At 41.8% G+C, this 13,197-nt stretch overlaps 1 protein-coding gene across 2 annotated transcripts in view; it reads left to right on the plus strand.

The window, feature by feature from the left end:
• ARL11 (ARF like GTPase 11) overlaps positions 1 to 9,557 on the plus strand; it is a 71,245-nt gene extending 61,688 nt beyond the window's left edge. Inside the window, exons 2-3 of one of the 2 annotated variants that reach the window (XM_077298095.1) lie at positions 1,967 to 2,161; positions 8,462 to 9,557. In XM_077298095.1, coding sequence (XP_077154210.1) covers positions 8,471 to 9,004 — 534 coding nt within the window. In that variant the 5' untranslated portion in view covers positions 1,967 to 2,161; positions 8,462 to 8,470 and the 3' untranslated portion in view covers positions 9,005 to 9,557. The remainder of the gene's footprint in view (positions 1 to 1,966; positions 2,162 to 8,461) is intronic. The other variant, XM_077298093.1, reaches the window with a different exon arrangement.
• Positions 9,558 to 13,197: the final 3,640 nt, after the last annotated feature.

Consider the following 13,197-nt stretch of genomic DNA (forward strand, 5'->3'; position numbering starts at 1 on the left):
CAATTAGGTTAATTATTTTTTTATATTGATAGATTGGGGCGATTCTGAACTCAGTAATACCAAATATGTGTATGTTTGATTTTTGTTGTTGTTTTATTTTGAATGGAGCAAAAGGGGGTGATTTGAACTTTTATATTTTTTTAATATTTTTAAAAGCATTTTTTTTTACTTTTGGCATGTTTTAATAGTCTCCATGAGAGACTAGAAGCTGCCATAATCTGATCGGCTCTGCTACATACAGGCGATGATTAGATCACCTGTAAGTAGCAGAATTGCTCACTTGATAAGAGTTTCGTCCACGGGTGGCGCTCATAGCAAACTGGCTGTGACAACCATAGAGGTCTGCTGGAGACCTCTGGTTGTCATGCCAACCCATCAGTGACTTGCGATCACGTGACGAGGGCACTGATGGGTGGGATTTCTGGCACACTTGCCGGAAGCACATGTTAAATGCAGCTGTCAGAGTTTGACAGTAGCATTTCACGGGTTAACAGCAGCGGGTGGATCACAATTCCACCTGCAGCTGTTAGAGGCACATGTCAGCTGTTCAAAACAGCTGACATGTGCCAGAAAAGATGTGGGCTCACCGCCGGAGTCCACATGAAAGGGAGGGAGTACAACATCGGCGTACTATTACGCCCGATGTCAGAAAGGGGTTAAAAAGACACCGCCGGATCATAGGCCAGATGGCGTCCACAGTCTGCTTTCTTATAAGGAATCTTCCAACGTGTGTCCTGTCTGAATCACATACTTCACAGATTCACGTGGAAATCCTGGTGTAAGCGCTCAACGTAGAGTGCAGAATAAAAGTGAGCCATAAATGTGAGCGATTTTTGGGAGGCAGAATGAACAAATCAACAGCAGGTGAAGAATTGTTTTATTTATTTTTTATGCTGTTTCTTGTGCTGTATAAGTAATTAGATTAGTTTATTCTTCTGGTCAGAGTGATTACAGAGATTTATAACTTTTTTTACGTTTGGCTGCTGTAACACACTACAATACGCTTTTTTTTACGCATTTTTATTATTTGCAAAAAAAAGGTTTTGCATAGTCATATTTGAGAGCTATAATTTTTGTATTTTTCTGCCAGCAGAGTCATGTGCAGACTTGTTTTTAAGGGAACGAGTTGACATTTTCATTGGTACCATTTTTGGTCGCATGACATTTTTTGATCGCTTTCTATTCTTATTTTTGGGATACAGAATGAACGAAAACCAGCAGTTCAGGAATTGTTTTTTTTTCTTTTAATGCTGTTCTGCATGTGGTAAAATTGATAAGACAGCTTTATTGTTTGGGTCAGTACGATTACAGAGATACTACACTTATATCTTTATGTTTTGCATTTTGCATCGCTATATTTTGAGAGCTATAGCTTTTTTATTTTTCCACTCATGGAGCTGTATGGTAGCTTGTTTTTTTGCTGGACAAGATTGCATTTTCAGAGATACCATTTTTATTTAGATTGGTCTTTTAGCTCAACATCCAGAGAACTGCAGCAGATAAAACAAATTTTATCAATTTTACCGGTCTATGCCCTTACACCATGTTTTCAGATGGGGTAGCAAAAACCTGGAGACAGATTTCCTTTAAGAAGTTTTGTATTTTAATCATTATGGATATAAGAAAACTAAAATTGCCATGCGATTCCTCTAAGTATGGTCACAATCCAACGACGCTTCTTTATGAAAGGCAGAATGCCAGTTCTCAACCATGAAAATACAAATACCTTTCAGTGGTTGTAAAAAAAAATGTGTCAAAAATACAATTAAGACCAAACAAAAAGATAACTTGTCTTGACTACGGCTACTTAGCTACTCGACTGACAAACCAACAAGGATATTCCTGTCACCTCCAACCTAGAGAATGTTTGACTTTCCAAGTTATTGTAACTTCATTTGAAAAACCTGTTTGGAGAAGTGTGACACACGAGTCTCTAATGCTGTGACACAATATGTAAATCTTCTAGCTGGTGACACGGTATTATTGGATGAGGAGGAGACTGCAGATCCGGGGTGGAGCAGAATTGCTTCTCCTACAGTTACAGAACTTCTGCTTTGCGATGAGAAGCAAATGCCCAGTCCTGACATCCAACTGAAATAATGAGAAGACCCAAGATGTTTCTCCTCTGTCAGTAAACAGTCGGGAGCTGGAATTACAGCAGGTAGTTATCTATGGAACATTTAGTATCGTCATTGTGTGTCTAGAAGTTGTTTAAATTGTGTGAAACTTTTACGGCTGATGTTTGAAGTTCTATGATCAGCATTGTTTACTATATATTGGGTTTGGTCTATGACTACAAGATTCACCACCTTAAGGCCGGAAAAATTGTCAGAGCTTCATCCAGAAAACGTAGATAATTTTCATTCATATTGTCATTGGAGTGCCATACATAGTTCTTTTCTTTTTGTGGTTCTACTGTAAGCCGTGTGTCTGTATTTTATGTCTGTGCTGTCATCCGTGTGCCTGTTTTATATGTCCGTGTGTCCTCCTTTTTATATATATAAACAATTTAGAATGTAGCTCATCAATTGCAGTTTCTTAGGTTAAAAATGGCAATGTGTCCACAAACATTGGATGCTATACAAATTATCTGATTTTTTTTTGCGCACCCATACACTTGGATAGGCGCATCTTCTCCGACACTCGGAAGAGAATAGTGCCTGTTGTGATCTGAGCAGCCCTATTGAATTACTTTGGTCAGTGTGCTGTCCGATTTTTTACTCGGAGATCACGCATCCGCATAATTTGCTCTTCTGAATGAGGCATTTAAAATGAACGATTACTGGAAATAATTATCCTCGGAACGTTTACCTCCCAGTAATCTTACAGCGTGAACAGGCTGCTGATCGCCCAACAAGCTCATTGGTAGGGAAAGATGAACATTTGACTTGATTAAAAGATTTCAGCAGCGCACCTTCCTGTGTAAACAGGTCATGTGCTGCTGATCTCAATGGCATCTGATGAGCACTGAACGACCTATAGATGGTTATTCTGTGCACATTGGAAACATGGCCTACCTGTCTTAAAAAGGCTATTAAACAGCCGCTTAATGCCACTATCCAGTTGGTGTACATCCAGCTTATTTATCATGACTATGATGTGACCTTTTTGTTGGAAACCAAGTGTCTGATGAGCAGTTTAGATATTAGCATGATCTGACTAATTTCAATTTCATCTAGTGATAATTGTTGCTTGTAAGCATGCTGACTATTGTCACTGTTTCAGTAGTCAAGATTAAGTTTGTTGGGTCACACAGGCCCCTATTCTCGTATTTGACGTTTTAGTTTGTTAGGAATGAATGGACGTTCATTGTGTAACTGCAATCAATATTAGTAAGAAATTGTATAGTCCAAATTTACTCAATCAGTATAAAAGCCTCTTCCTGTTCAATGTCATCATACCACTCACTACTTTACATGTGCCTGAAGGCCTCCACTAGATTAAAGTTGGCCAAATATACATATTTTGTCAGGACTGACTGACTATCTAATGTGTTTGGAGACCTCAAATATCACCTAGAAAGATGATGCCGGGATCATCCACTTGGAATTTGAAATGCCTGGAATTTGGAACACCCGATCCTTTTGCCTCTCTAGAGGTAAGCTGCTTTCGGGTGTCTAGCAGCAGCTGACTTCACTCTCCCCATTGAAGACAAATGAATATTTGACCAAGCTGTGCTTTATATGTGTATAGTGGAGTCAGGAGAGATAGCTCTTGGCCGAACGACCATTTCATAGAATCATAGAGTGTTAGAGTTGGAAGGGACCTCAAGGGTTTTCATGTCCAACCCCCTGCTAACTGACAACTTTTTAGCGTCCATTGGCATTTTTGCTTGAGGATAATAGGGTTATTATTATTTCTTTTTTACTCTTTATTAAATGTGTTTTATGCTTTAGATAATCACTTTTTGTTAGGAGGGTCCATGATCCACTGATGACAGGCTGTACTGAGGCTGTGGGTTCCAGAGATCTGCTGTAATCTGTAGTGAGGACCCAACGACAAGTCTTCAAATTTCTTGTAGGAAAGGAAAGCTGTTTTTTTTACTTGCTCTTTATCCTGCCTAATAAAAGGGAGTGTAGGAAAATTACCAAATATCGTATTTAAATCATGCTTTTTAAAGCCATAAATAGGGCCCGATTCATCAACAGTTTGCTCTAGAGAACTTTCTTAAAGTGTTGCAAATCTTGCAAAGTTTTGGAAAAAACACAAATTTAGTTACTTTCATCATTTTTACATCAACTCTGCTAACTTTTTGAAAAGTGAAAGGAGATTAGCGAGATTGGGAGTGACCTAGCATGGCCAGACAAATTCATTATAGCAGAAATTATAGACTGGAGACTGAAGCTCATGCCTCCTAATGAATTTGCCACATCTTAAGGCCACCACATACATTATAGATAAAAGTACGACTAACCCAGTGATTCCATCGGGATCAGACAACAATCCAACTTGTATGATCGCCTCTCAAAACCAACATAGGTCAAGGGAGAGAAATACTCAGCCTGATGAATTTCCGCAGAATATCTTTTTGTTCTATGTGGAGATAAGCCGTTGCTGGAGGGGTCTGACAGTGGTTTTCACATACAGAACACAGGCTTTATGAACGTTCCTGTGTAGGAGTCGGTCAAGAGATAGAGCTGTCAGCCGGAATGATGGTGTGGCTGACAGCTGCCCAATGTGTATTGCCAGCTCACATCCAGTGGACTCTGTATGAAGACCGGCATACAAAATGCCATTCTTGATTGATCAGCCCCTTAATGTTTTTAGTTTTGATAAATATCTGATTGTTAGTGGCAAGAATAATATAAGTGATGAGAGACAAAGGATGCAAAGAGGATATGGTTCCTAAGACAGGTTATGAAGGTTCTCCATTTTTGAGTATTGGTAGAACAAATTAGTGATAGGTTAACCCCAGAATATGTCAGAGGTAAAGCCCCCGTCACACTAAGCGAGGTCGCTAGCGAGATCGCTGCTGAGTCACAAGTTTTGTGACGCAACAGCGACCTCAGTAGCGATCTCGCTATGTTTGACACGTAGCAGCGACCAGGCCCCTGCTGTGAGATCGCTGGTCGTGTCGGAATGGCCTGGACCTTTTTTTGATCGTTGAGGTCCCGCTGGGTAGCACACATCGCTGTGTTTGACACCTTACCAACGACCTCGTTCACACAGGACGTCCCTCATCGAGGTCTGAATCGTCATAATAGCTGCCATGTGACATCGTTGTACAGGTCGCTACAGGTCGCCGCATCGCTGCTGCGTTGTTGGGAAGATCTCACTGTTTGACATCTCACCAGCGACCACATAGCGACGCAGCAACGATCCCTGACAGGTCGTATCGTTGTCGGGATCGCTTTAGCGTCGCTAAGTGTGACGGGGCCTTAAAAGTTAGACAGATAGCTGTCAGCTAAATTTGTGACCAAAATAGTGTTTGAGGTCACAATATTTGCCTCCATGCCTCCAGGGACTGAACAAAGAACACTAACATAAGCCAGCCATGTCAACAGAATTATGGCTGAAAGACAAATAAGCAAATACTAAATAGGGTTAGGGCAACACTGTGACATGTCGCACATCCCTGAAATCGCGGTGTCGAACTGAGATATTGCATCTACTGATCCTTTATGGTGTCGCCTATGTTTCCAAATGTGCTGGATTTTCATTCGCTTGTTGCAAGTCGCACATGACTCACTTTCCATAGACTTCAATGCAAGTCACAAGCAACTGCAACTTACTTGCGACTTATCTACGATTTGGCCGTTTTTTTTTCAACAAAATTACGTCTCTACATAGTCTCTAAATAGTCACGAGATAGCAAGTTGCAGACAAGTTGCTCAGATACTTTTGGCCGCCCGACTTGTTTGAGAATTGCTGTCAGATGTTGCAGTGTAGCCCCAGCCTAAAACAGACACAAGGATAAAAAAACAGGTCAAATGAGACAGAAAGTGACACAAAGGAGATGAATAGATAGACTCGTTAGATGAAATGTGACAGGTGCCATCAATCTTCAGTGATTAAAAATATTACAAAAATTTGGAGAATGTTAGGGACTTAGTATTCTCACGAATAAGATAAGTCAGAAGTAACACACAATGGATAACATTAGATTGGAGAAACCACAGCACTTGCACCACTGGTGTTGGGGCCAAAGGGCAATCAGAGAATCCCTTCCACTCCGGTTTGCACTGTTCATATTGAATAAGGCATCTAATAACAACATGGGGAAAAACAAGTTAATAAGTTAATCAATCTGCCCCAGCCAAGTGATATAATAAAGTTAAATATTACTCAGTTAAAAGTGCCAATCTGTTTTACAGCATAATATGACCACCACCCCTACAAATAATGCCGAGATCATACACAGACCTCAGAAACAGATCCTGTGCCGTCCTACAGGTGTGCACACTTCTGCTGCCGTGAGTCATTTCTGCGTGATTATTATCAATACCTGGAAATAAAGTGCCAGGGAGTACTAGGCTACACTCGAAAACCTTCCCAACTGATAAAGATAATTGTCACCACCCTACGCTACCTACAAAGGATCGGCATGTAGTTTGAATTAACTATTGAGCTTCTAGTCAAATACCATTGTAGCTTTGTAGCTTTTTGGATGATATGGTCACAGGTGCAACCACTTGTGTTGCTCCAATCTATCTAAAATTAAAAAAGAAAATGCCTCTTTAAAAATAGCCTTAATTAAAAATATTCCATTTTTTGTAAGCATCTTCCTTGTGGACATATGTGTTTTCATGGTGACAGACTACAAACAAAACCCTGCACGTAGTCTGTTCCTCTAGTCCTGTGTTACTCTCTTCCATCTGCTCTCAATAAATTACATTTGTGGATGAGTTCTCGGATATATAAGCTTGGCCATTCGAGCTGCAGTATAGCGACCAATATTGGGCAGTCAATGCAATATCGCAGCCTGAACTATTACGATGAAAATAACATTCTACAAACTGATCCTCATGATTAATTACAGCTTCGGGAACTCTCTGCTATCCTTGTGGGAAGCTGTCACTGCCCATACTTTTCCAAAGCATCAGGTACTGAGGGGACATTAAGCCTAAGCTCACACTGGGCATTTTTGCTGCGTTTTTTTTTTCTGCTGGTTGGCAGGAAAGAAACTGTCTCAAAAATGAAGGTTTTACGGCATTTTTTGAAGCATTTTTGGTGCTTTTTTCATGCGTTTTTTTTCCATTCAATTCAATGGGTGAAAAACGTTGAAAGAAGTGACATGCATTATGTCTGAAAAAAGCACAAACTACTGATGCCAAAAAAAACCACGCTGTGTGAATGAGATTTCTGAAATCTCATAGACATAGCTGGTACTGTAAAAAGCAGATGAAAATTAGCAAAAAAGCATAAAAAACTGCAGCAAAAACTCCCAGTGTTAACTTAGCCTTAATATTAAAGAGAACCTGTCATAGACGGGATGGTGGGTAGGGTCTTTGGCTCCTGTCCCAGCCCCTCCGCCTGCCTCTACAGCAGGTCATTGCTTTGTGAGTGACCTGTCTCCTGTTTGAAATTTGAAGCTGTCCTTGCCGCAGGCGGCACGTGTGCAGACTGATCTCTCTATGGTCTTAACTAAAATGACGCCGGGTGCAGCACTTGCACAGATTGAGATCTCGGCTAAGTGACATCCTTTAGAGATCTAATTGAGCCAATATCTAAACTTGCGCTGGCATCGCCACCGGCACCATTTTATTGAAGAACGCTGGGAGATCAAACTGCACACTTGGCGCCCGCAGCAAGTATTTCAACAGGAGGCAGGTCACTCACAAAGCAGTGAACTTTCATACAGACACAAGAGGCAGGCAGAAGGGCCGGGGAAAGAGCCAAAGACCCTACCCACAATCTGGCCCCTATGCACCTAAAGTTAATTACCTGAAAACAAAGCGGATTCCTTGACTAAAGGTATCAATTTAATCTTTATGGCAGCACCATTATGGCCATGTCATAACATGTTAACAGTAGAGTTGAGCTGAGTTGATAAGAATCTCGCATGTCCAATTTTGGACTACTGAATCTTTTGTTCTTGGGCAAAATTAAACCACTGTGATCACATAGAGAACACAGGCGCACTTCTGTGTATGAAGGAGTTGGGAGAGATAGCTGCCGGATGAATGATCGGCTGAACCCTCTTTCAGCCGACAGCTCCCTGTTGTGTATGGGCCCCGTAAGAGCTGACCATTTAAATAGCTGAACATGTAACACATGAATGGGTCCGATTTGCCAGTTAGACTGCTATATTATATATAGAGTTAGTAACTCTCTATCCTTGCTAATAGTGGGGGGAAGGTCACAAGAGGAGAACCCTCTTTTAGGATGTCCTTTTGCCATAAGATGACATATGGAAAAACGGCTTCTTTCATGAGGCAACCTTATTAACACTCATATACTATGTACATTAAGATTATTTTTTATGTAGATCATTTTATTATCTTTTATCTTATCGTTGCAGAGCTTGATCATGGGGGCGCAGAATTCTAAACCTGTGCATAAGAAGCAGTCCCGGGTTGTCATGTTGGGTCTCGACTTTTCTGGAAAATCAACCATCCTTTATAAACTTAAAATGAATCAAACAGTGGAGACCTTTCCAACTGTTGGATTTAATGTGGAATCCCTAGAAATGGCCAAGAATGTTTTTGTCACAGTGTGGGACGTGGGAGGCCAGGACAAACTTCGATCAAACTGGAAAGAATATCTAGAAGATACAGATGTCCTCATCTTTGTAGTAGACAGCACTGATAAATTCAGGATACAGGATGCTACAGCAGAACTTCTGACGATACTGAACAATGAAAACATGGCTGGAGTTCCATTCCTGATTTTGGCAAATAAACAGGATGTACCTGAGGCCCTGACCACCAACGAACTTGTGAATGTTCTAAAACTAGAAAACTATGACGATAGAGCATGGGAAATTCAAAGATGCAGTGCGTACACTGGAGAAGGACTGCCCGAGATGGTGAATGCCGTGTTGCGTCTACTAAAGAAGACATGATACAATTTAATGTCAAGTTTTTGGTCCTAAATCTTAATTCAACATGAACTACAGTTGAAACCTACTAAAAGACCACCTTTTTGAGAAGATCACCACTTTATCTAAATATGCTATGACAGGTTTAATTTCCACTATATGCTGGCTTTATTCTTTGAGAAGAGCACCCTTCTAGAAGACCATTTTTCAATTCAATGTTGGTTGGTTTCAGAGGTTTCATTGTTCATGTATTGTTTACACATCAGTTTGTTTAATAGTTATTTTCCCCAAAATTATTTAAACATCGTTTTTCAAATGCTGAAAACGTTTAAGTTTATTTATTTCCATCAGGGTGTGATTGTACTAATTTTTGCCAGCTATATTTCCGGGGCCTCAGATACGACCAGTTATCTGTTCCCTCCATGTGCAATCAAAAGGTTGCTGTTAAGATATGATCACTCTACTCCAGGGTTTGGTTACAAACTGTGGTCATAAATTATGGACTGCACCAATCTGATCATGTCTGTAAAGCGTTGTGGAATTAATGGTGCTCTGTAAGTGAGTAGAAATAAATAAATATATACTCTATGAGGGATGCAAGAACAATTGATTGAACCTACCCATCTGTTTTCAAAAGTCATGTTTTTGTAATTGAGGTTGATTTTACATATGTGGCTTCCTCTTTACTGCCAAAAAGGGAGACAGAACCCCTACGAACTGTCAGGGAGGGATTACCCCAATCAGAGGCGTAGCTAGGGTTTTGGTTCAGGGGGGGCGAAGCTTCTGAGTGGGCCCCTAACCAGGTAACCTTGAGTACAACTCGATGATGCACCCTAATAGTGGAGGAGAACCTCAGCAGATGACAGATGTTACTGAAGATAATCTCTATATAAAGACCAATATTGATATTACCGCCATATGGTCAGTGGTAGATACCAGCCCTACAGAACATATAAGAGATCACAGCACAGTTACAGATAATGACTTACAGCTGACGTTCTTTATGATGGAATCATTCATTTTTCCCGTCTTTTCCAGGCCGGCATGACAACTTCTTCCAGCCACGACTCGGCTGCAGAGAATACAACAAAGACACATTTCACTTCTCATATTCCAGCCCCATCACCATCTATTCCCAACCAAACGCCTCATCCTGCTGATACCCCAATACTGAGCCGCTGCTGCCATATGTCTCCCTATTACTGCACCTACTGTGTGGTTCACTGTGCTCTCTAAATTCTAAAGCACCCCTCTATAATATAGTAATGCCAGGTGCAAGTGCCCTAGAAAACAGTGCCCATATTTTGCCCCCTAGATAAAAGTAATATTGCCCTGTGTGCCCCTTTGATAGTCACAGTAACCTAAGTCCCCCTATAACAATAAGGGCCCACTTTACATTTAATAATGTCCCGAGTCTCCCCCCTGTACAGTTCCCTTATACACAGCATGATGCTCTCTTATACACAGTATACTGACCCCTTAGTAGCCTCCAAACTGTTTGATAGCTCCAACACTGTATGATGGCCCCCTCACTGTAATCTCCACACTGTATGATGCCCCTCTAGATAGACTCCATATAGTGTAATGCACCAGATCATCCTCAATATAGTATAATGCACCGGATCGTCCTCAATATAGAATAATGCACCAGATGGTCCTCAATATAGTATAATACACCAGATAGTCCTCAATATTATACTCTATATTGTATAATGCACCCCCCATAGGCAGACTCTATAGCACAAGGCAGCACCCATAGGCAGACTCTAGTATAAGGCAGCACCCCATAGGCAGCCCCTGTAATATAAGGCAGCACCCCTATAGGCAAATCCTGTAGTATAAAGCAGCACCCCTATAGGCAGACCATGTAGTATAAGGCAGCACCCCCCATAGGCAGACCCTGTAGTATAAGGCAGACCCTCATAGGCAGACCCTGTAGTATAAGGCAGACCCCCCATAGGCAGACCCTGTAGTATAAGACAGTACCCCCATAGGCAGATCCTGTAGTATAAGACAGCACCCCCCCATAGGCAGACTCTAGTATAGACTCTAGTATAAGGCAGACCCCTCCATAGGCAGACCCTGTAGTATAAGGCAGACCCCTCCATAGGCAGACCCTGTAGTATAAGGCAGACCCCCCTACAGGCAGACCCAGTAGTATAAGACAGACCCCCCATAGGCAGATCCTGTAGTATGAGGCAGGCCCCCCATAGGCAGACCCTATAGTATTAGGCAGCACCCCATAAAAAAATAAATACTCACCTCTCTGATTCCTGCACTGCTCTGAGCGCCCGCTGATAGCGGGCACCGGGCTGTGACGTCATCGGGCCCTCTGTCCGCATCGCCGACGCCAGACGCTGACAGAGGGATGATGGGGAAAGGAGCGCAGCACTCCTTCTCTCATCATTGTGGTCAGCTGTATCAGCTAAATGCCGGTACAGCTGACCTTGCGATACTGCTGGCATCGGGGCCCCCCCGCCTGCTCAGGGGCCCCATGGCAGCCAGTGGCAGAGCAGGGAGATCGATGCTCCGTGCTCTCCCGCAGAAGGTAACTGTATTGCACGCGCAGTTACAGTAGCGTAGCTCCGGGTGGGCCCCCTCTGAGCACCGGGCCCAGGGCGCTCACACCCTCTGCCCCCCTGTAGCTACACTACTGACACCAATGGATAGTCAATTAAATTTGTAAAGTCCCACTCCATAATCTATGAAAACTGGGCGAACATATTTTAGTACTATAGAAATACTTTCCACTATGTATTGTACACACTGTACAGTCACAGATGGTTGAAGGGATTCAGGTGCCATAGGATCAGGTACGGACTGGGGCTGAAATTCAGCCCTGGCATTTGAAATCACACAGGCCCATGGTGTCCCTGTTCCCAAGCACCAGATGGGATATGTTACTAATATTACCTTGGATGGAGGAAAGCAAGATTTAATACAAGACCAATATTTCTAATGATACCCGTGGCTGCTGGGGTAAGTGACTGAGTCAGCAACTCTGTACTCTGTCACAACTCTTAACAGTATGGGTGTCTTGAGATCACCGATTCTGTTTACAATGTAGCAGTCAAGGCGGCCCACAACCAGACAGGCTCTTCTGGCTTTAGCCAGAATTGCCAGATGGCCAGTCCAGCCCTGCATAGGATGAACACCCGAGGCTCAACTACTGTACCCGGTCTGTTATAGATACCAAAACACATTAGGCTAACGTCGGCTGAACCTGTGCATAATGTGGGTTTGGCGGTCAGTCTAATGTGTATGAAGGTCCTCGGCTCTCATCTGGTAAATGATGTTGAGTGAGATAAGGATACAGGATGTCCGAATTTGGACTGCTGGTCTTTTTGTTCTTTAAGCGATAAGCCATCCCCCGAGGAGTCTTGTAGAAGCTGTCTTACAGAGAAATTTACAAAGCAAGCGCTCCTATGTATGGAAGAGTTCGGCAAACAATCAGCCAAACCATGGTTTGGGCGACAGCTATCAAAAGTGTGTAGGGAACATCTGTTTGCTTGTTTTAATAAGACCACTGTGTACAAGAACATGTATTTTTGATTTAAATCTACCCATGGAGGAATTACATCAGATTCACCGATAATTTCTATTGTTCTCTCCACTACACTATGGATTTAGGGTAGCTGCTGGCTTTGCACACACTATTCAACCCCTACTTTTTGGGGTCAGGGCTGTAGTTGCTGGTCGATACATCTTTTAGTTGCAATTAGTTAATGTATATAGTCCATTTATCATCTTTCTAGGCAAGCAGATTATATTCTCAAGCCTAAGGCTAAGAACGAACAGTAATGAACCATAAAGGAAGACACAGTATCTGTACAGCCCCAAATAAGAAGGGACACACCGCACTATTAAAATACTATGTTTTAATAAATTGTACTTGATGTAAATGTGTTTTGAAGTTTTATGTAATAATTTTGTTGTTAATTTTGAATACTTCACCTCCTCTGTTCCATTTCTGTATTTATGTGGCCATTTATAGTTAGAAAATGACAAATTGTTTAGATCTATTTTTTTGTGTGTTAAATGTACTTTTTAAAAAAGTTTTGGCAATTTTTTTTTCAGATTACAATCTATATGAAAAAAATAGGAATCTTGCACTTTTCACGCTAGCCACTGGAACAATTGTAGACTCATGCTTACTATTCGTCACAGATGACTTTTCAGCAGTCTCATTATCATAACATGCGGGATTACAATAACAG

Source organism: Ranitomeya variabilis, chromosome 3, assembly GCF_051348905.1.
Source record: "Ranitomeya variabilis isolate aRanVar5 chromosome 3, aRanVar5.hap1, whole genome shotgun sequence".
NCBI classification, from domain to species: Eukaryota; Metazoa; Chordata; class Amphibia; order Anura; family Dendrobatidae; genus Ranitomeya; species Ranitomeya variabilis.